This window comes from Falco naumanni, chromosome 9, assembly GCF_017639655.2.
Source record: "Falco naumanni isolate bFalNau1 chromosome 9, bFalNau1.pat, whole genome shotgun sequence".
Taxonomy (NCBI): Eukaryota; Metazoa; Chordata; class Aves; order Falconiformes; family Falconidae; genus Falco; species Falco naumanni.
Window position 1 is genome coordinate 25,101,076 of NC_054062.1, and position 21,298 is coordinate 25,122,373.

The 21,298-nt window shown below is 63.4% G+C and overlaps 3 protein-coding genes across 10 annotated transcripts; 2 read left to right on the top strand and 1 right to left on the bottom strand.

Moving 5' to 3' along the window:
* The first annotated feature begins 184 nt into the window (after positions 1 to 184).
* ZFYVE27 (zinc finger FYVE-type containing 27) lies at positions 185 to 5,680 on the top strand. Of its 7 annotated transcripts, none has more exons than XM_040606468.1 (12): positions 186 to 558; positions 631 to 701; positions 771 to 957; positions 1,140 to 1,235; positions 1,424 to 1,536; positions 2,265 to 2,395; positions 2,740 to 2,811; positions 2,977 to 2,997; positions 3,206 to 3,350; positions 3,652 to 3,746; positions 4,535 to 4,616; positions 4,841 to 5,680. In XM_040606468.1, exons 1-12 carry the CDS (start codon positions 359 to 361, stop codon positions 4,903 to 4,905), a joined length of 1,278 nt encoding a protein of 425 aa, XP_040462402.1. In that variant the 5' UTR covers positions 186 to 358; the 3' UTR covers positions 4,906 to 5,680. The 7 variants fall into 7 exon arrangements, with proteins under 7 accessions (XP_040462398.1, XP_040462402.1, XP_040462399.1 ...); XM_040606469.1 differs by having other exon boundaries at positions 188 to 558; positions 3,652 to 3,698; XM_040606464.1 differs by having other exon boundaries at positions 185 to 558; positions 631 to 957.
* A 2,348-nt stretch (positions 5,681 to 8,028) lies between these two features.
* SFRP5 (secreted frizzled related protein 5) lies at positions 8,029 to 10,920 on the bottom strand. The gene is made up of 3 exons (XM_040606471.1): positions 10,302 to 10,920; positions 9,582 to 9,659; positions 8,029 to 9,181 (listed from the first exon to the last, which is right to left on the bottom strand). The coding sequence occupies exons 1-3, from the start codon at positions 10,831 to 10,833 to the stop codon at positions 8,841 to 8,843; spliced, it is 951 nt and encodes a 316-aa protein (XP_040462405.1). The 5' UTR covers positions 10,834 to 10,920; the 3' UTR covers positions 8,029 to 8,840.
* Positions 10,921 to 13,079: 2,159 nt separating this feature from the next.
* GOLGA7B (golgin A7 family member B) lies at positions 13,080 to 21,184 on the top strand. Of its 2 annotated transcripts, none has more exons than XM_040606473.1 (5): positions 13,080 to 13,178; positions 18,643 to 18,768; positions 19,167 to 19,319; positions 19,468 to 19,569; positions 19,691 to 21,184. In XM_040606473.1, exons 1-5 carry the CDS (start codon positions 13,122 to 13,124, stop codon positions 19,793 to 19,795), a joined length of 543 nt encoding a protein of 180 aa, XP_040462407.1. In that variant the 5' UTR covers positions 13,080 to 13,121; the 3' UTR covers positions 19,796 to 21,184. The 2 variants fall into 2 exon arrangements, with proteins under 2 accessions (XP_040462407.1, XP_040462406.1); XM_040606472.1 differs by lacking the exon at positions 13,080 to 13,178 and adding an exon at positions 17,156 to 17,493.
* Positions 21,185 to 21,298: the final 114 nt, after the last annotated feature.

Sequence of the window (21,298 nt, forward strand, 5' to 3'; positions counted from 1 at the left end):
CAAGGCCGAGCCCCGTATAACGGCCGGCCTCGCCAGGCCCGAGTCCCGGCCCCTGACTGGCCCCGAGCCCCACGCCCAGACCGGTGGCAGGCCCGGAGCACCCCCGCGGGCCCCAGTACCAGCACGTACCGGGGCAGAACCGCTCCCGTTTCCGGGGCCGCGGCCTCTTCCGCCCCGTAACTCGCGCAGGGGGCGGGGCTTCTGCCAACGGTCTCTAGCTCGGCTCTTCTGATTGGCTGCGTGCCAGCGCCGCGGGTGAGGTCAGGGCGCACCTGGCCGCCGCACGGAAGCGCTCTGTGGCGTAGGGCCGAGCGCGGCGGCGGGCCCGGCCCGGCCCGTTCTGTTCCCCCGGCCCGGCATGCAGGCGGTAGAGCGGGACGGGGCGGCAGGCGGCCCCGATGGGGCGGCGGGGAGTGGTGAGGCCCCGCCGGAGCCGCCGCCGCCGCCCAGAGCCGCCGCCGCTTTCGACCTGCTGGAGCTGGTGCGGAGCTACCGGCGGCTGGAGCTGTACCTGGAGCCGCTGCGGGACGCCGCCGAGGGCGTCCGTTCCCTCCTGCGGTAGGTGCGCGCTGGGCCGGGGCCGAGCCCGCCCTCGGGGCCTCACGTCCCTCACCCTCCCTCTTCCCGCAGGTGGCAGCGGCCCGTGTGCTCCCTCCTGGTCTGCCTCGGCCTCAACTTCCTCCTGCTCACCCTGGGCCAAGGTGCGTGCGGCGGCTGGGGCCGGTCCCCTCCCGGCGCCCCCCGCGCTGACGCTGTCCCCCCTCTTCCAGCCGCCTGGTACTCGGTGCTTGCCCTGCTGGTCGCCGTGCCGGCCCTGCTGGGCTACCTGCAGGAGTCGTGCCGGGCCCGGCCCTCGGAGCCGGAGCTGGAGCGCAGGCGGTACCACAGCGTGCGCCGGGAGGACCTGCGCAGGGTGCAGCTCTCGCGGCAGGAGGCCATCGCCCAGGTCAAGAGCTTGTGAGTCCCCGGAGCCCTCCCTGCTGCGGGGCTCCTGTGGCCTCTGCACCTGGGAAGGCTCCTCCGTGGCTGCGAGGGGGCTGCGTTCGTGCCGGTGTGGCCTTCCGTGAACTGCATGACTGTGGGGGAGTCAGAGGATGGGTTTGTTGGGCCTTTTTGCGACTGTGAGGTCTTGTTTGCAGCCTGATCCAGCTGGAGGGGTTCCTGAGTGGGATGTGCTGCACCTGTGAGGCTGTGTACCGTGTACTGTACTGGGAGAACCCTACTGTCTCTTCCCAGTGAGTAGTACCAGGTCAGGCACCCTGCGGTGGGCTGAGCAGGGAGGGGAGCCTGGCTAGGCCTGTGGAGTTGCGTTTGATGTGTTTGGCACTTGGGGAGAGCAGGTGGAGGACCATGAAGGAAGGGGGCTTGTGCTGTGGTGTGAACTGTTTTTTCTTGACTGCAGTATCTTGCTGCTCCTTACCAGATTTTATGGAGCGCTACTGGGCACTGTCTGTGCCCTTTACCTGCTGCCTCTCTGCTGGGTCCTGGCCATCTTCAACAGCACTCTCTTCTTGGGTAACACCCAGTTCTACCAAGGTAAAAGACCTTCCTGGAAGTGGCCTGTGTGGGATTGGATGGGGAAAGGCCCTCTGAAGGAGGGATCCTGCTGTGGACCTCTCCCAACACCATCATGTGAGCCCAGTGTCCTATGTTGGGCTCTTCCATGGGACCTGAACACCACCAAGGGAGCAACTATGTCCTAGGGATGGTGCTCAGCAGCCCGGGTTGGATGGTGGGGGCCTGGGGCTCAGCTGGGAGAGGTGGGAGCCTCACCTGATGTGCGTCCTGGCCTCGGTGCTGCTTTCTGCTCTCCTCTGTTCTGTGGCAAGCCATGGCCTGGCAATGCAGCCTGTGCGTGAGCATAGTCACCCATCTCCGTCCCTTACCTTGCTCTGCAGGACTTGAAATACTCTTGGTGCCTGTGGCAGTGTATGACGCAGGCTTGAAAACTTGCTGTTAGAGGGGAGGGGAAGAGCTGGAGGTGCTCCCTGTTCTGTGGCATGTGCTGTAGGAGAGCTGGATGAGGTCTCTGGCTGAGCTGTGACTAAGGCCCCTGCTTTTTCCTATCCTGAGCTGAGGTGGTGGAGAGGGTTCCTAACTCTGCTTTGTGAGCGGAGGGTGGCTCAGGTTACCTGATGGGTGAAGGTTGTATGTGTTAGTGTCCCAGCGTGAGCCCTGGAGATTGGCTCTAGCAAAAATAGCCTTTTGTGTGGTGAGGCTGGGAGAAGTGCCACCCTGCTCCAGATGTGCTTCCCTATTACCAGTGATAATGGAACTCAAGGCCACAATTGAGCAGTGTGTGGGCACCAAACCCCTTGAGAGCATTCCAGAGCCTGCTGAACCCCTGCCAGCTGCTGCCCCGCTGGATCGGACCCCCACACCCACCAGCACAGAGGTGAGACAGGGGCAGAGCTGGTAGTTGTGGGGTGGGAGCTGCATGGTCATCTCTTTGGTCTGACTGTGCCTCTGTCCTTCTACCTACAAACTCCTTCCAGCTGCCAGCTTTGCTGGAAGCCCAGGAGCCCCTCCTGAGTTACTCTGGGGCTGCCTTGCTGTGCTGGAGGCTTGGCTCAGTTCTCTTGCTGCATGTAAGGGTGCACCCTTGGGAGGCAGGGGCTCACCTCACCTTCTGGAATCCTTATCTTCTCATGGGGCTGCTGGGGGCCTGGTCCTTTGTCCTGGAACCTGCGCCAGGGGGTGTGGGGCTACAGCAGGACTAGCTCTGTGAATCTCTTGCAGGACCTTACCCCTGGCAGCGTGGAAGAGGCGGAGGAGGCAGAGCCTGATGAAGAGTTCAAAGATGCTATTGAGGTTTGAGGCTGGTGGAGGTGGGCTGTACCTGCAGGGCAGCTGAGGCGGGAAGGTGTGAGGACCTTGGTGGGCAAGCTGGGTGTTCAGGGAGGGTGGCTGTGGGGCTGGGTGCCTCTGACTCAAATATGTACTGCCTCTCCTCTTTGTCCCATGCTGCGGGAGAAGGAGAACCAGCTACTGGTCATGGTGAGTACTGCCATACCAAGGTGTACGAGAGAAGGGCATCTCCTCCCAGCTGGAGCTGGCAGCCTTTGCCTGGTTTGCTGATGGCTTGTGGTGATGCCAGATGGAGCATCCTGCTTGTTGGGTGCCTGTCTCTGGGGTGGGCTGCCCTGCAGCCCTTGAGCATGCTCCCAGCCACACCTTCATACTCAGCTGGCTTTGGTCTCTGCAGGAGGATGACGAGAGCTCTCAGTGCTCAGCAGATTTTGACCTCAGCCTCCCGGACAATGGTTTTATGAGCAAAAATGAGGTGATCCGCAGCAAGGTGTCACGCCTGACTGAGCGCCTGCGCAAGCGCTACCCCAGCAACAACTTTGGTAAGGCTGGGAGCAGGTGCTGCTTGAGAGAGCTCAACAGAGTGGTGTCTGTGCTGCTTCTGGTGGTGACCACTGAACTGGGAACAGAGTGGTGTAGTACCTGCTAGGGACATGCTGACGTCTCCAGTGATCTGCCCTTTCGATGGGGAGGATATTCCCAGCTGTCTTAGGAAGGGCAAGAATGGGAAGATGCAGCAATGTTGTCTCTGAGCTGAGCCTTTATAACAGCTGTGGGTGTTCCTGTATCTCTTGCAGTCCCAGGCAGCAGAACCCTGCCTGACCTCTCTTCTCTTTCTTCCAGGGAGCTGCACAGGCTGTGCAGCCACCTTCTCTGTGCTCAAGAAGAGGGTGAGTTTTTGTCTTTTACCCAGCTTGCTGCCTGCACCTGGGGCAGAGGTGTGTGTGTCTGCCTTGCTTTGGCTTTCTCTGGCAACCTGGGTGGCTGGCCTCAGTCACAGCCCCGCAGCAGATGACCCCAGCTAAGTGCTGGGTGTTGTCACATGCCTAATGGTGCCAGAGATCACATGTGCTGGGGAGCCTTCATCTATTTGCTCCTTTGGAAGCTGCCTCAGGCCAAACCTGCATGTGCTGGTGTGGAAGGCACCTGCTCTGTGCACTGGTTTAGCCTGTTTACCATGGCCTGAGAACTTCTGGTGAAGCAAAGCATGGGTCTGCTTGTGGGAACTAGAGGAGCAAAGGCCATCCTGTTGTCTTATCTGAGCCCATGTGTGTGACACTTGATGCAGTCCTGTGGGAAGGATGCATCTCTTGTCCTCTCCTGCTGCCTCCTGTTCTCCAGACTCTGGCACCCTCCCCTTACTCTTGGATTAGTCTTAATACACATCTGGGACTCTCTGGAGCTTGTGTCCCTCCAGGGTTAGAGCATGGGAAGTGACATAAGGTCTTTAAACCTCCTGGACCCTGTGTTCCCAGTCCTTTCTCAAGATGGGCACAGGTTGCCTGTGATGTTAGAACATACTTGAATGCGGATCCAGCATTAGGTCTGGGCAGTTTGTCCAGGTGTTGTTGGCAGATGACCCCTCTGCTGTTGGTGTTGGGGCTTAGGGCTTGCACTCACTCCCCTTCAGCAGGGAATGCTGTTAGCAGTGCTTTGGCACTGGAGTTTGCAGGGGAGGGCTGGGAGCGGGCCTGGAGTAGTGTCTCATCTCCATCTCTCTCCACAGCGGAGCTGCAGTAACTGTGGGAACAGCTTCTGCTCCAGGTGTTGTTCCTTCAAAGTCCCCAAGGCTGTGATGGGAGCTACGGGTGAGTGGAAAGGTGGAGGAGGGCAGAGCTCCTGCTCTCCCCCTGAACTCTCTGCTGCAGGGATTTGCCCCAGCCCTGGTGGGGAGGGTAGATGGGACCAGCCCAGTGCAGTCTGCCTTGGGACAGAGTAGTGATGGGTTTGCAGCTCATGGAGTAGCTCCGTGGCTGGGGTCCCTAGCCCATAGTGGGGAAGGGTGGCATCTGACACCTGCTTTCCTTTCCAGCCCCGGAAGCTCAGAGGGAGATGGTGTTCGTGTGTGCTCTGTGCAACCAGGTGCTCATCAAGTGACTGAAACAGGCCCAGCCAGCTCCTGAGTCCTGCACTACCTGACACCTGGGACAGCAGGCACCCTTGCAGCAGGAGCCTAGGCCGCTTGGTTCCCAGCATGGCATCACCCTGCCAGAGGATGCTTGTGCTCAGTGCTCCTCCTGCCAGTGCCAGGCTGGGGGAAGACCAGCCTTCCTTGCCATGCAACATCTGCTGCACCAGCTGGGTCCCTGTGGTGCAACATTGCCCACAGCTGTGCCCCAAATCCTGTGGCTGCCCCTCACAGCTGCTGCAAACCCTGGGTGCTCCCTCGCACTCGCTGCATCCTACCACATACTTGCCCAGGCCCTGTGGCCTGGCTCAGTGATGGAGGAGTCATCCTTCCCACTTATGGTCCTACCTCCACCTCCTGGGTGGGGCAGGACAACCTCAGGGCTCTGTTCCTACCTTTCCCAGTACTGTGCTAGGTGACTGTATTTTTGGGATCAAATCAGAGCTCTGCCTGCATCCCCAGGAGATGTGGTCTTTGGTCCTGGCTCAGCTGAGACCCTGCTGGTTGCTCCAGTGCTCTTAGGCCTCGCTGCCTTCAGGTTTAATCTTTCCCCCCCCATGTTTGGCTGTAGTGCAGAGGAGGCAAGAGGGTAAACTTAGGCTGGGCTGTGTGGCCAAGTCTCCAGCTGCAGCGTGAGAAGAGGCGCAAGTTGGTGCTGCTCTGTGCACTTAGTGACTGCTGCTTTCTACTACAGATTAATATATAAATGTATATAGAGAATGACCAATAAATCTCTTGTCCTCAGCTGGCTTCTGTCATGTTCCAGTGAAAGCTGTCCTAGATCACCCTGGCACCTCTCCGGCCTTGGCTGTGCTGTCCTGCAGGTGGTCATGGAAAAAGGGTGTGTGTCTGCCACCAGCTTGCCTTGCTTACTGGGCTTTCCATCTTCTGTCACACGGTGGCCTTATTTGCCCCCTACTCCAGGCTCTGTGCAGCTGCCCGTCCTTGGCGGTGCCAGGGCTGGATCCTGTGGGGCTGGAGCCAGGAAGAAGCTCGGCTCTGGCAGGAGCTGCTGGGCTTCCTCTCTGCCTCCTGGGGCTGCTCCTTTCCCCTGCCCTACCCAGGCGGTGGTCCCAGCAGCTGCCTGCATGCACAAGGGTGACCTTTCCCTGTGTGAACAGCAAAGCTCCCAGCCATCCCAGGAATGTGACCCTGGCTGCTCTGCAGCTGGGAATGGCCATGGCCTGAGTCCCTGCCAGCCAGCTCCAGCTCTCCCTGGTCAGAGCCTCTTGGACTGGCATTGCCCAGTGCCCACATGGCTGTGACACCCACCAGCCTGGGAAGGTGCTGGGGGCGCAGATCTTGCTGCTGATTGTATGCCCCACCAGCATGGGAGTTTGCAGGGGGCAGCCCTGGGGACAGCCTGAGCCCTCCTCTCAGCTGTGGGTTTGTAAATGCCTTCCTCGAGCCATGTGCTGTGGAAATCTGGGGGAATGCTGGACTCTGCAGTGATGATGAGCGTGTCTGAGTTGAGCTGGGTGTGCTCCAAGGCCAGGCTGTGGTGAGGGGGCTGGCATGCAGAGTGCTCAGCAGTTACCGGGAGCAGTCGTGCAGCTTTAAGATTGGGGAGGGGACTGTGTAGCACCCAAAGGGCTGTGGGGGTGTATCTGCAATAGGGTGAGTGCTGGTCTGTGAAGGGGTGGTGGGGTTTGAGCTGTAGAGCTCATATGACCAGCGGCGGGAAGCAGAATGAAGTTACTTGTCTTTTGAGAGAAAACACTTGGAGCAATAAGTGTGATGTCTGTGTATGTCTGAACGCTCCCTGGAAAGATGCTAATGACAAAAAATACAGAGGGCTACAGATAAACTTGGGCTGTAGGAGATGGGGGTTTATTTGCGCACTTTAAGTTTAGCAGTAAAATGATATAATTGACGATGTTTATTCCTACAGCTGTGTGCTCAGCAGCCTCGCTCTGAACGTACCTTCTAATGATATTTGAGGTTTTTTTCCCCCCAGGTTTTTTCCACATGGCCAGGTGGAGGTAGTGACTGCCTGCCCCTGGTGTGAGGCTGTGGCAGGGGCTGGCTGCCCCATGTCCCTGGCCAGCTGTGGGGTGGGGGCACGTCCCCCTGGCTGGAGCAGGATGTGAGTCCCCTTTAGGGCTCTGGGTGGTGGCCAGTGGGGCCATGCTCGAGCAGGGATCACCCCGGTGCGGGGCAGGTGCCCAGTGGCCTTGTCAGCCAGGAGGAGGGTGGGCATAGGCGTCCCGTGGCCTCAGTTCCCCCCTTGTCCTGGGAGGCTCCCCTGTGGCAGGGCCAGCTCTGGTGAGAAGCCGCAGTGTCAGGCAGCCAGGCACTGGGTAAATATCCTGGCAGCCACCTTCGTGCCTCCCTCACCCGGCGGGATGGGTGGATGCAAGAATTCACTGGGTAAACAGGATTGGGGTGGGACTGGGGTGGGCTGCCCGCCTTGCCTGCTACCATCAGAGGGGCCAGACTGGGGGCTGCCCTAGTCCCAGTGCTGCTGGGGGAGTCCCAGCTGGTGCAGGTGGGTGGCCCGGGGGAACCTTTCGGGAAGAGGCTGTAGGCTGTGGGGTGAGAGATCTGGCAGCTGAGCAGGGCTGGCTGGGAGCCGCAGGCAGGGTTTACGGGTGGTACAGAGGTGGGGTGCCCAGGGGTGGAGGCTGCCTGGTTCAGGATCTGCCCTCTGCTGTGCTTGATGCCAGGTTCTGCACATGCGCCTCCGACTCCCAGCTCGTGGATCTGTCCCCCAGGGGTGACAGAGGGAGAAACCTCTCTGGCAAACACCCTCAGACTCAGCTGTGGGGCTCCAGCAGCAGTGATGGCCCCGTGCTCCCCATCCTTCTCATCTCACCACCCTCCCAGGCTCCCTGAAGTGACAGGGATGCCTGAATCTCCAGCGATGCCTGTGAGCACTGGGAACCTCACCCGCCAGCTTGGCCGGGCTGACCAGCCTTGGGGTCTGGGCACAGCACCTGGAGCAGGGCTACAGCCAGAGCCCAGTGTCACCCTGCTCCCCCAGGCTGCCCCAGCAGGCAGGACCAGGAGCCCCCTCCCATTCTTCCTGGGGGCCCTGAGGGAGCCCCAAGGGGCAGTTGCCCATGAACCACAGGGAGCCAGACACAGGCATCTCTGAGGCAGAATAATTTACTGTGGTGTGAGTGGGCAAGGGGTGCTTGGGCTGCATCTTGGCAGGGGAGTGTGTGAGGGATGCAGCAGAGCTGGTCTGGGACCTTGGAGGTGGACCCACCCCTCCTGAGTTACGTGGGATGGGCAGGGTGGGGGTGCCGAGGCAGGGTCCATGCTGCTCTGGGCACTTGGTCTTGTTTGTGGGGACAGCAGGGCAGGAGGGACCGGCCACAGCTGAAGTGGATCCTTGCAAAGGTTGCATAATCCAGAGCTGGTGTGTGAGCTCAAGGTGAGGGCATGGGATGCTTTGGTGGGCTGCAGTAGGGATATGGCAGGGCTGAGGGTCTGGGGCGTGTTATCAGGGAGCTGGGCAGGGGATGCAGGAGTGCAGGGTAGAGATGCCAGGTGCAGCCAAGGGGTCCCAAAAGAGCCAAGCAGGGATCCTAAGTGCAGGCAAGGGTCCCTGGGGTGCTGGGCAGGAGGCTTGGGAGTAGTCAAGCCTCTCTGGTGCAGACCAGGGTTCACAAGCATGCAGAACATGGGCCTTGGGCGCAGCCTAAGCTCCTGGGTGTGGGTAGGTGTCCTGAGAGCAGAACAGGGCTCCTAGGGGTACCGAGCAGAGCTCTTAGGAGGGGACAGATGTCCTGGCTCTCACAAATGCAGTTGTGGCTCCTGGGGATGCAGGGCAGGGCACAGCCAAGGGGCTGAGGGGAGCAGAGCTGGGGTTCTGGGGTGCAACCAGGGATGCCAGGGTGCCGGGGTGCAGCATCAGGCCAGTGCAGGAGTCCTGAGACAAGGCAGGGTGGGCAGAGCCCTAGTGCTGCCCAGCCCCATAGAGCAGGGGGTGGTAGAGGGGACAGGGGTAGGAGAACATGAACTTGACAGCAAACTTCATCTCCTTGTTGTGCTTCTGCCAGGGGTAGACAGCGAGGAGGAGCAGGCGGCCGCCCACCTTGCGGCCCATCACCAGGAAGCTGCCGCTGAGGCTGTCGAGCTGGGGGCAGGGGCAGGCGCCTGCGTTCCTCATATGCAGCACCATTTTCTTGGTGTCCTTGCGCTTGAGCGGGCCCAGCTTCAGCACCTTCTTCTTCTGGGCAGCCACCAGCCGCCGCTCCCCGTTCTCCTCTGTCATTTCCTTGATGCGCATCTTCACCACTGTGTGGGGCAGCCGTGGAGCACAGTTGGGGGGGAGGGGATGAATGCTGGGGGACAATGCTGGGGTGATGCTAGGGGGGGTCTGGGCCAGGTGCCTGTGCAAGACAGGATGCAGCCTGTCCCTGGGGTGGAGCCCGGAAGAGTCTCTGGGGAAGTTGCTGTGTGGGAAGGGGCTGTTGGAGGGGTTCAGCACAAGCCCCCAGTGACCTTCCCAAATGTCCCATTCTGTCTATCCCACCACCCCCACCCCGATGTTCTTCTCCTGTGGTGCACCCATCCCATGCACACAGGGTTCAAGGGAATGGCCTGGGGAGGTGTCCCATGGGGCTGTCCCTATACAACCGTGCCCTCCAGGCAGCCCCTTGTCCGGGGGGACCAGGAAGTGGACCGCAGCACTCACCAAAGTCACTGGAGCACATCTGCTCCATCATGCCATCCGCCTTGTGCTCCATCTCACACTGGGTGCAGATCTTGGACACTATGGTGAGAGACCGGCCACTGTCACAGCTCCTGCTGATAATGCCTGTCACCTGGGCCAGCTCCGTGGGCACATGCTGGGAGAGCCCCAGCAGCTCATCTGCTCCCTGGTCAGCTGTGCCAGGGTGGTGTGGGGGGCACAGAGCACCTCACTGGCCAGTGTCCCAGCACCCTACCAGGAGGGAACAGGGTACGGCGGCACCCTCCATTCAAATGTTGACACTTTGGGGCACAGCAGTAGCAGCAAAGGTGGCCCCAGCCTAAAGGGTATCACAGCCCTGATCCTGACTCTGGGCTGCCTTTGGATGATGTCCCCTCCCCTGCCTGAAGGGACAGCCACACTCTGACAGTAGCATGGGGCCAAGACTGCAGGTGCAGGATGCTCTGCTGCTGGGGTGGGACCTGGGGACCCTGGGCAGCAAATGGAGCTGAGGCAAAGCAGCTGGTACTGCTGGTATTGTGTCTACTCACGCTCTGCTGCAGACAGAGGGTCCTTGGCCAGCACCAGTGCCCTGGACACGGCTTCGAGGGGTGCAGGGGCTCTGCAAGGGGGCCCTGCATGCGGGTGCCTGGCTGCATGGGGACATGCTGATGGCAGGTGCCCCACGTGTCTCCATCCCAGCACAGTGCCCTTCCCACTTACCTGGTGGCGGTGTGGCTTTGCTGTTCCCGAACTGGACAGCGATGCAGAGCTCATGGTCGGAGGGGAACTTGCCGCAGTGCAGCATCTCGGGCCAGGGGAAGCCGTAGGACTCCATGACGGGGGCACAGGAGTCACGCACCACCTCGCAGAGGGAGCGGCAGGGGTAGACAGGCCGGTCGAGGCAGACGGGGGCGAAGAGGGAGCAGAGGAAGAGCTGGGTGTCGGTGTGGCACTGCTTGGCGAGCAGGGGCACCCAGCTACCAGCCTGCTGCTTGACCTCAGCCATGGTCTCGTGCTCCAGCAGGTTGGGCAGCCGCATGCGCTTGTAGCCCACGTCGCGGCAGAGCTGCATGTCGGGCGGGATGTCGAGGCACTGCGGCTCCCGCCCGTAGAAGCGCCCGTGGGGCAGGCTCTCGGGCTGCCAGCCATAGTAGTCGTAGTGCTGCCCGCTGCCCGGGGACCCCGCCAGCGCCAGCGCCAGCGCCAGCAGTGCTGTGCCCCGGCCACCCGGGGGGCTGCCCGCCTGCGGCATGGCCACTGCCCGCCTGCCGCCACCAGCCGTGCCTGCCGAGCGATGGGAGCGCGGCTCGGCGCTGCCTGCTCCCTTGGCGCCTCCCACGCTCCTGCCCTTTCTGAGGAGCCCAGGGAGGCCTCACCGGCAGCCAATCTGCTCCGGCTGCGGGGCCCCCCCGGGGCTGGCCCCCCGGCCCCATGCCAGCCTGCCCTGCCGGCCACCCCGCTGCGGCTTGCCCTTCCACCCCGCTGCCCCAGCCCTCCCTCCTCGGGCAGGCAGGTGGGCGCATGGCGCTGCGTGCTACTCGCCCTCCCAGGGACCCCCCCCGCACACAGCCCCCTCAGCTCAGCCTAGCTGTGCGTGCCCCTGCAGCACTGCCCTCTGGAACGGCTGGCTCGCCTGCCCTCCTGTCACCAGCCCCCCTGCCCCCGTCCCACCTGGCACCCCAGAGGCATGCCCTGGCATGGAGCGGGGGACCCTGGTTCCTACCTTGTGTCGCCCCTCCTCCCCCCCGGTCTCCTGTGTCTCTTTGGGTATGGTTTTAGGGATGCTTGGGGTGCAAGAGTGGAGGAGCCAGAGGCTTCATGCTGCAGGACTGGGCTCAGCTGTGGTACCTGTGTGCCAAGTGCCACATGTGGATCAGTGCCAAGGCAATGCTATGTGTGGGGTCCCTATTGCTTGTGTATGGCCCTGCCAGTAAGCACCTCAGGCAGCCCATGGCCTGCTGGGCACAGGCACAGCTGGAGTTACACCTCCCAGCAAAGGGCTTGTGCTCAGGCTCTGCCAGTGCCCAGGGCATGGGTAGAGCTGGAGCCCAAGCAGGGTGAGGGTCCTGCTGGGGCCACATTCCCCCATCCCCTTGGAGATGGGCTGGGCTGGGGGGTGCAAGGCTCAAGACCTCACTAGAAACCCATTTGTCTGCAGAGGTTATCTGGGGCACCCCCTTCCTTTCCCACGATCGATGCCCCTGCCTGGTCAACGGGCTCTGGGACGCCTCTGGCCCCTGCCCAATGGATAAAGTGGTTCTGTTAATGGGCGACAGAGCAAACAGCCCAGTGCTGGCAGCGATAGCAGCTACCCTTTGCCCTGGGCTGGGGGCAGGGACCATCCCCCCAGTCCTGGTTGGATCCATCTGCTTTGGGGCCATGCTGGGAACCCCACCTGCACAACCTGCACTTGCCTGCAGTCTGCCTGCCCTTCCCATGCCCTCTGTGCTGGGCACAGTGCCCATCACCGCATCACCCAGTGATGCTTGGTGCAGGCCAGGGGGTGGTCTGAGCTCATCCCACACTGGCCAAGCCCCGGAGATGGCACCATTAATGTGTAACTGCCAGGGAGCATGATAAGATAGAGTGGCCCTTTATCAGGGGCTACCCAGTAGCAGGAGGGAGGGTGCTGGAGGCATTGGGCTGTCACAGCAGCAGTGAGATTGCCTGGAGATAAGTGCTGATAGTAAATAGCTAATCCATGATGGATGGGCCAGGGCAGGACGTAATTGCCATGGGAGCTGGGTTGGGAAAGGGCCGGTGAGGCCTGGGAGCATGAGCGGGGAGGTGGAGGCAGAGGGAGCCCAGATGTGTGGGATGGAGCTGCCAGTGTGCGGGATGCTGAGCACACCTTGCCTCATAGGTGTGCAGTGTCCCCGGGATGTCCCTGCGGCATTGCCAGCACTGGTGCTGTCCTGCTTTGGACCACGGACTGGTTTCTGGCTCTCAGCATGCCCTGTCCCCCAGCCTGGTCCAGCCCCCAGCACACACCGTCCCTCCCAGGAAGGTGCTGGGGTTGCTGAGCACCCTGTGCCAGTTGGCACCCCACCAGATGAAGGCAAAGGGGCTGGGGGGGCGGGGGGCGGCAAGGGGCTCCCTGCCAGCTGGCCCGGTGCCCCTGTCTGTCATGATGCCTTCATTAGAGCCACTGAGTAACCTCCTGGCAACACGGCCACCTGGAGGGAGCAGGGCTGGCCCCAGGAGAGGGTTGTCCATCCTCTGCTCCTGCCCTGCCAGGTGCCCTGGCAGCCTTGTCCCCAAGCTGAGGCTGTGCCCCTGCGCTGGGGGGCCTCTGCTGCACCCCCATTGCTTTCTTAACCCTTTCCCACCAGGGATGTCCCAGGGGAGGTAGATCTGGGCTGTACCTCGGGGTAGGGGGTGGCCCCAAGGCAGCTGGAGCTGGCACTCTGCCCTGTGTCCTGTCTGCGCAGGCTACTCCAGTGCCGGCTGGGGGACTGACACTTGCCTCTGTCACTCTGAGGAGCTGGCTGTGCCACTGCCTGTGTTACCTTTCACAGCAGCAAGACTGGAAGCAGGGCCATGGGGGCTGCCCCCTCCACAGTGGGGACCTTGGGGACAGCCAGCCAGGGTGGCACGGTAAGATGACATCCCCTGGGCGTGCCCCCTTGCCACTCTGGGCCCTTCCCAGGGACTTGTGCCTGGCTGTAGCACAGTGTAGATGAGCCAGGAGAGCAGGAGGCCTCTGGGGAATGAGATGCTGAGCAGGGTCCTGGCCACTGCTTTCTGTCCTCCTCCATTGTGTCCCCACTCCCTCTCCCACCTCAGCTTTGGATGCTGCCGACCTTGTTTCTGTGGGCAGAGACACATTCCCTGGGCCTGGGTGGGCTGAGAGGGCTGGGTGGGCTCCCTCCCATTCTCCCTGTCCTCTTGTCCTCCCTCTCCCAGCCCCATCCCAGGCCCCTGGGACTCCTGACTCCCAGGCTGCATCAGTGCCAGGCGTGGGCTGCACCCACCGTGGAGCAGGGACCCTCGGGAGGGGACAGCACACTGGGGCTGGCCGTGCAGGGACACGTGTTCTGGGCTGTCTGGCAGTGCCTGACATGGGGGGCAATGCAGGGCTGACAGCACGTCTCTGCGGGGGTGGCCCTGCCTGGGGGTGGCCGAGGGAAGTTGGGGCACGTCTGGGGGCACTGTGGGGCCGAGTTGGTCCCGGGGCATGGGACCGGTAGGTCTGGCAGAGGGCAAGGGCAGTGGTGGCCGTGCACTTGCCCTGCGCCCACACACGCTCCCGGCTGGCCCTGGCAGCCCCAGGAATGCATCTGGCAGTGCTCCCGGCCCAGCTGCGGGACAGAGGCTGCCCTGGCGCCCTCCCAGCCCCCCCCGGCAGCTCCTGGCCCTGCCCGGCTCCTGCCAGCCTGCATACAGACCCCCTGTTCACTGCCGCCCCCCCCCCTCCCCGGCCCCAGCCCCTCTCTGCGGGGCAGGGAGGGGGCATGGGCACCTCTGGGAAAAGAGCCCCATTGCCTCGCAGCATGGCAGCGTGCATGGGGACATGGGGACGCTCTCTGCAGCGCTGCTCATCTGCTCATCCCCAGCCCCACTGGGGAGGTGGGAAAAGCCTCCCATGTCTGCTGCCAGCACAGCCCCGCTCCTGGCGTGGGGTCAATCCTTGCACAGGTTTGGCTCCCAGCCGGCACCTTTGCCAAAGGTAGACCTTGGCACCTTGCTCCAAAACCACATCCCCTCTCTGCTTGCTTGTTTGCAGGAGAGTGTTGTGTTCCCCCACCATGCACCCCTGCAGGGTATGCTGGGGGCTGCCCCCAGCCTCTGGGGGGGTCCCAGGTGCAATGGTGTCCTGGCAGCACCCATTGGGATGGACACAGCTGGATGTGGCAGTGCTGCAGGTGCCACAGAGCAGTGCCCATCCTCAGGGTGCCCAGGCCACAGGGCTGGTGGGCCCGAGTTTGGGGCAGTTTCCGTGTCCTGCATGAAGGCACAGGCTGGGGCACTTGGATCTGTTTTCCAGTGGCTCCCAGTGTGGTGGCATGCTGCCCTCCAGTACCGGTGCACACACCTGCCGTCTCCCAGGAAAGGTTATCAGCTGCCCTGCTGTCTCTGTGTGTCTCTCAAATGTCACTGTTGTCCTCGCTGGTGTGGTGAGCTCATGCTCCCTCCCCATTAATGAAAGCCCCCCCCAGTGCCATGTGAAGCAGCTGCGAGGTCCTGGCCCTACCGTGGCCCCTTTGAAGCAGAGCCAGGGTTGCTGACAGCCCTGACAGGCTGGGGATGGGGCTTGGCACACAGTGGGTGCAGGATGGGACCCCAGGGGTTGGTTGGTCTGGGGCTGGTCACAGGGCTCCAGCTGTCCTCCACAGCCCCAGCCACTGTGCTGGGACTGCAGGGAGGATTGGGGTGCTGGGACCAGGCACAGTGCCAAGCACCTGGGGACATGCTGGGGACACCCACTGGTCCTGGCGTGGGAGCCAAGTGCAGGGGCTGGAGCAGGGTCACTGTTGGGACATGGCTGCTGCAGCATGATGGACATGGGCATGCTGGCTTTGCGTGGCTGGCCGTAGGGGCTCCAGGCAAGCCCCATGCCTGTCCCACATGGATGGGGGCAACGGCAAGAGCCAGCAGCGCTAAGAGGTCTGTGGGGTCTGTCTGCAGGACAGCTCAGAGCTCCCTCACTCCAAACACAGGGGAGGACCCAGGCAGCTCTGGCAGCAGCTGCGCCTGAGATGCCCACCCCCACTGCCAGGCAGCCTAAAAATAGCCCCGTGGGGCTCAGCAGATGGAACAGAAGGGCCAAAGCCCTGTTGCTGTAGGCACCCTGCCAGGCACCATGCATAGTGTTGAGGGCTAGGGGACAGCAGGGCCATGCAGCACTTTGGGGCTGCTCTGAGCCCCTGCTGCCCCTGCTCCTACTGCCTGGGATGGTGTCAGCTATACCAGTCTCCTTCAGCCTCTGCCCTGCCCTACTGGGAGCCATGGCATGGCACGGCACAACAGCAGCCTGTCCCCTGTGCATAGAAACCAGCAGAGTGTGACCCTGCTCTGGTTAAAACTAGAAAGTCTACAATGGTGGATCCTGCATGGGGGGTTGGCAGGCCCCAGTGGGCTCTGGAGATGCTGGAGGCTGCAGGCACCACAGGCAGGGCCAGGGGCTGTGCAGCAATGGCGAGCACTGTGCGGCAGGGCTTGCTCCTGGGTAGTATGGCTGGCAGAAGGCAGCTCTCCCTGATGGGGTGAAGATGTCCCACCAAAGGACATTCCTTGACACATGCCCTGGTCTTGCAGTCAGCAGGTCTGTGGCTTGTGAGGTAGCTGGAGCGCTGGTTGTGAGCTGTGAGGAACCTGGGCTGGGCTGGTGCAGCCAGAGAATAAACATCCCTGGGGCAGCACCACAGGGTGCAGGCAGATGGACAGACCCTGGGGGAGCAGGGACATTTGTGCTCCCCGGCTGCTCTTCGTCCTTTGCCTGGCATGGGAGAGCAAACTTCATCTGCTGGCAGGCACAGCATTGCCATGGCAACTGGCAGGGTGCTGCCAGGCGGGCAGCCGAGCCCTGACATGGCAGTGATACACAGCATGGGAAGGTGCCGGCACACAGGGCCTGGTTTTGGGGGCACCTGGGGCCACACTTGGGTGTGTGAGTGTGTGTGTGCACATGCCCCTGGGCGCACATTTGGAGGCACATGGGGCGTGCAGGTGGATGTGGGCATCCAAGCGCATGCACAGATGCCTGTGTATGTGTGTGCATGCCCATGCATGTGTACATGGGAGAGTTCACACACACACCCCCACACACCAAGGGGGGTCCTTTGGCCCTGTGGCACCGTCTGAGCAGACTACCCCACTGCTCCAGAGTGTAAGCTGGCAGGGCTGCTCTGACCCGTGGGAACAGTAGGTTGCCCCTGAAAGCTATGGGATCCATAGCTATGTGTCTGGAGGAAGAAGAACCCTCTGACTCAGGTTCCTGCCTGCACGTGACCTTTGGTCCCTTGGTCACAAACCCTGACACATCGCAGAGCTGGAGCTGCCCCTGTTTGGCCAGGGCCCCTGCGCCTCAGGCAGCCGGCCGTGCTGTGTTAGCAGACGCGCTGGCAGGGCCCGCGCTGCCTTCAGCATCACCCAGGTGCTGAGGGAAGGGCTGGCTGCTCTCCTGCCTGGCGAGGGCCCTGTGCCCGGCCACCGCGTCCCTCCCGCCTCACCACAGCCCCAGCTGTGAGCACCCCCTCCTCCGCCTCTCGGGAGAGCCTCTGTTCCCCCTGTTTGGCATTTCTCCGGCTCTAATTGAGCTGTCAACGGGCAGAGATAACAGGGAATTCGTTAGCGCCGCTCTTTGATGTCTGCCCGAGCTGCGATTGCAGCACTGGCTCCAGAGCGCAGCGCCAGCTGCAACTCCCTTGCAAACAAACAGCTTCAGAGGCGGCCCCTGGCACGGCGGGCTGCCAGCCCCAGGGTGGGCTCCCCACAGTCCCACCGGGCCAGCCCCACGGTCGCCCAGGCCCCCGGTTGCCTCCAGCAGCACCCCCTCGGCGGTCAGTTCCCCGCAGGGACCTACAGCCGCATCCCCCCGGCAGCCGTGCCCCGGTACCCGCAGTGCCCGCCGGACCCCCGGCAATCACGGCAGCGGCCCCGCCTCGCAGCCCCCCGCTGGGGCCAGCCCCGGAGCAGCCGGATTCCGGGGCCGCCGTCCGCAGCAACGGGGCCGCGTCCTCCCGGGGCTCCGTACCCGTAGCGGCAGGCGCCCGTCCCCGTCGCCTCGGGGCGGGCCGGGCGGCTGCGCACAGGGGGCGTCCGGGCCCGCCTCCGCCGTCCGGCACAGCAGCACCGCGGACAGCGCCAGCCCCCGCGCGGCTCCGCACAGCCCCGGTGGCAGCGCCGGTCCCCGGCCCGGCACAGCCCAGCCCGGCGCGGCCCGGCCGCACGCCGCGCCATGGCCACGGAGGTGGGTGCGCGGCGGCGCGGCGGGGCCAGCCGGCAGCGCGCATCTCCCGGGCCGGGCTGCGGCGGAGCCCCCCCGCTCTGCCCTGCCCCGGGCCGCCGCCATCGGCTGGCTGGGCGCGGGGGGTAGGGGTCCGCGTGGGGTGCGCCGGCATGGGGGGGCAGCGTGGGGCTGGGGTCCCCATGGGGTGCACTGGGGTAATGTGGGGCTGGGGGCTGGGAGGGGTACGTGGTCTGTGTGCATCGAGAGGCCAGCGTGTATGTGGGGTGCTTGGAGGGGTGGGAGGGGCGGGGAGAGTGGTGCATGGCGCCCTTGTTGCAGGGAGCGGCGTGGGTCTGGGGTGGGGTGCCCCGGGAGGAGAGGTGGCTGTGGGGCTGGGGGTCGGTCTCCCAGGGGCCACGGAGAGGGTCTATGGGACACACAGCAGGCGGTGGCCCCATGTAACCCAAGCGAAAGAGCAGGGAGGGGTCTGACACTCGTCTTTGGCACAACCTGGCCCCTCCATCCTCCTCTCCACCACCCCCCCCCCCCCCCCCCCCCCGCCCCAAAGCTGCCCGGCAGCCCAGAGCGCGGGGGGTTGGCGTGTGTCCCCATAACCCGTGAGGTGTCAGGGCTGGGGGGCTGGGCTGCGCGCCTGCCACCGGGGCTGCCGATCCCTTTTGTGCAGCCGCCCGCTGCAGCCTGGCCGCCCGCTGCGCCGCCGCTGCAGCCCGGCCCCCTGCTCCAGCCTGGCTCTCTTCCGTCCTCCCGCCGGGGAGCTGCCGGGGTGGTTGGGTGCTAGGGCGCTGCTGGGGACAGGGGACTCTCCCCTCCCCAGGCGGTGGCCCACCAGGGGACACACACCCATGCATGCAGCAGCCGGTGCAGGCGAGGCCAGGCACCAGCCCAGGAGCACATGCACTCGCCCACACCCCGATGGGGGGCTGCTGCGGCGCCCTCCCCTCACTGCCATCCTCCCCTTGCCCCTGGCCTTGCACCTCCAGCACCGAGCTCTGCTCCCGGCATGACACAGCCTGCGCTGGGGGGTCCCTGCCCTGGGGTATGTGAGCCTGCAGCCTCTGACACTGGGGGAATGGCACTGCTCCCCAGGCCCCTGGCAGGGATGCCTGGCACCCCCCAGCTGTTGCCCCCCTGCCCCCTGCTGCCCCCCAGGTGCACAGCCTGCAGGAGCTGCGGCGCAGCGCATCCCTGGCCACCAAGGTCTTCGTTCAGCGGGATTACAGCGATGGGACCACCTGCCAGTTCCAGACGAAGTTCCCCCCTGAACTGGAGAGCCGGGTAGGAAGCCTGGCAGGCTGCCATGGTGCAGGGTGCCCTAAGCTGGTGCCCTATGTTGTGGGCTCAGGGGCAAGAGGACACTGAAGACACGGGGCCTCCACAGGGTGTTATATGGCTCTGGGTCATCTGATGCTGCTGGGTGCATGCAGTCACTGCTACCTAGCCTGGTTTTCTGGGGCTTGGGTGCTTTCGGTGACCGGGAAGCTCTGGTGAAGGGCTGCAGGCTCAGCAGGTCTTGGCATGGGTGGGAGGTGGGCAGGGGCCAGGGAGATGATATAGCAGCTGGGCAGGGAGGTGAGGGTTAAGTGCTCCCCAAGTTCCCCGGGGGATGGGAGAGGGTGGTGCAGGGGGTCAGCCTCTAGCCAGACTCCTCTTCACGCCACTGGTTTCTGCTCTAGATTGAGCGGCAACTCTTTGAGGAAACCGTGAAAACCCTTAATGGCTTCTATGCTGAGGCGGAGAAGATTGGGGGCAGCTCGTACCTGGAGGGGTGCCTGGCCTGTGCCACTGCCTATTTCATCTTCCTCTGCATGGAGACACACTATGAGAAGGTGCTGAGGTCCAGGGGAGGGCTCAGGGGCAAGCATGGCTGCCGGCCTGGCGGTGGGCACAGGGATGGCACAGGGAGCAGGGGGGGGCTGGAGGCCAGAGCAGGCAGCAGTGCTGGCACACTCTGAGTATCCCTCTGTGCACTGGCAGGTCCTGAAGAAGATCTCCAAGTACATTCAGGAGCAGAACGAGAAGATCTATGCGCCACGGGGCCTGCTGCTCACTGATCCCCTGGAGCGTGGCATGAGGGTTGTATCCTCTGGGACGTAAAGTGCTAGGGGGGGTGACGAGGGCAAAGAGTGGGGGGACATCGGGAGTGGGTGCTGGGCAATTGGGCTGGCCCGTCTCACTGACGATCCTTAGCAGGGCCCAGATCGAGATCTCCATCTATGAGGACCGGTGCAGCAGCGGCAGCTCCAGCAGTGGCAGCTCAAGCAGCAGCAGCGGTGGAGGGGGTGGCGGGGCAGGGGGCCGGTGACTGGCAGGGAGTCCCTACAGGGACTCATACTGCCGGGACAGTGGCCTCTCTGAGCTCCGCAGGCTGCACTACCAGAGCACGCGCTTCTGAGCCCAGGGAGGGTGGGAGGGGGAAGCCAGGGGCTGCCTAGCGGGGCTGCCCACCCCCCTCTGCTCTGTGCCCCCCGCAGTGAATCTGCCCCTGCTCAGACCCACTGCGGGCAGGGGTTGGTGCTGGGGTATCCTAGGTGCTTTCCGCTGAGCCAAACTGGTGCCAAGGGGCTCCCACGGCCCTCTGGGTGCTCCGCACTGCTGTCCCTCCCCCAAGTGAAGGAGCTTGCCCTGCCGCGGGCAGTCCCAGCTGGCAGTGCCCCGCGTGCTGTGCATCGTGCATCAGGGAGCAGCAAATCCCCAGGCAGTGCTAAGGGGGACACACAGATCCCCATGACTACAGGCACTGCCAGCCCTTGCTGCGCCCCCTCCCTGGGACATCCCGCTCTTGGTGCTGCAGGGTGGGCTTAGCTGCTGCGTGCCCACTGCACAGGGTGCCTGACAGAGCCCTGGTGCTGCTTCATCTGCACGATGGTGCCATGCATTCACCCCAGACCTTCCCCACATGCTACCAATTGCTGCTCCCCAGCCCTGGCCAGATAGATGCCCTTACCCATCTGGTAGTGGTATCCTTGCCAGCAGCATCCCTCAGCGCTGCCCACGACACTGGCTTCTGTTCCCTGCCTGACCTGGTGCCATCCCCAACTGTACCCAGAAAGATCCTGAGCCCCAAGCCCCATGCCCAGGGCAGGGAGGTACAGTGCTGGGCAGGCTCCTGCCGTTGTGCTGCATGTCCTGGGCTACCGCATAGCTCAGCATAGTGGAGGCTGAACTGTGGCATGGGCAAGCCGGGCTCCCCGTGCACTCCCAGCAGAGCCTGCCTACACCTGGCTTCTGGCAGCCCCCTGCCTGCTCTTCCCCATGACGTGCACCAATGCAGGAAGGCTGCCCGGTGGAGCAGCTCCACCAGTACCCTTCCTCTCCTGCTGCTGAGCCCTCCCCTGCCCACATGTCCTGCATGCATCTGCCACCAGCACCGCAATTCTCAGTCTGGCCTGTGGTGGGGACCCCAAGGGGTACCTGGGTCTGGCTGCAAGGTGTGGGGGTTCTCGGGCCAGGGTCAGATGGGGGGGAATAGGAGGGTCCCTGTGACATCCAGCACCCCAAGGAGAAAAGTCCTTGCCTGGGTGCAGGGCTGAACTGAGTGGGCATTTCTCTTGTGGGGTCCACGGAGGGAGGACCCTGCCCCATGGGACTCCTTTTGGCTTGGTCATAGCATGTGTGTGGGGTGACCCTGCCCCCACCGTTCCTGCTGGGGCCCCCCTGCATGGAGACCTTCCTCAATAAACCCCATGCTTCATCCCTTACTGCCTGTCCTCCTGTATCAGAGCAGGGAGTGGGGCAACGCTGGGAAGACAGCCAGGCTGGGCATCCCCCAGCACATCGGGGTGCATGGAGTCCCACAAGGAGTGGG

What these genes read in the sequence shown, in the direction of transcription:
- ZFYVE27 (XM_040606464.1), top strand. Translation starts at nt 359, where the DNA reads ATGCAGGCGGTAGAGCGGGACGGGGCGGCAGGCGGCCCCGATGGGGCG. An exon ending in AGTTCAAAGATGCTATTGAG is followed by an intron (nt 2,812 to 2,976) that starts GTTTGAGGCTGG and finishes CTGCGGGAGAAG; the next exon opens with GAGAACCAGCTACTGGTCAT. An exon ending in GGCTGTGATGGGAGCTACGG is followed by an intron (nt 4,617 to 4,840) that starts GTGAGTGGAAAG and finishes TTTCCTTTCCAG; the next exon opens with CCCCGGAAGCTCAGAGGGAG.
- SFRP5 (XM_040606471.1), bottom strand. Translation starts at nt 10,833, where the DNA reads ATGCCGCAGGCGGGCAGCCCCCCGGGTGGCCGGGGCACAGCACTGCTG. An exon ending in CAAAGCCACACCGCCACCAG is followed by an intron (nt 9,660 to 10,301) that starts GTAAGTGGGAAG and finishes CTCTCACCATAG; the next exon opens with TGTCCAAGATCTGCACCCAG. An exon ending in GATGTGCTCCAGTGACTTTG is followed by an intron (nt 9,182 to 9,581) that starts GTGAGTGCTGCG and finishes TGCCCCACACAG; the next exon opens with TGGTGAAGATGCGCATCAAG.
- GOLGA7B (XM_040606473.1), top strand. Translation starts at nt 13,122, where the DNA reads ATGGGGGCTGCCCCCTCCACAGTGGGGACCTTGGGGACAGCCAGCCAG. An exon ending in CAGCCAGCCAGGGTGGCACG is followed by an intron (nt 13,179 to 18,642) that starts GTAAGATGACAT and finishes GCTGCCCCCCAG; the next exon opens with GTGCACAGCCTGCAGGAGCT. An exon ending in TGGAGACACACTATGAGAAG is followed by an intron (nt 19,320 to 19,467) that starts GTGCTGAGGTCC and finishes GTGCACTGGCAG; the next exon opens with GTCCTGAAGAAGATCTCCAA.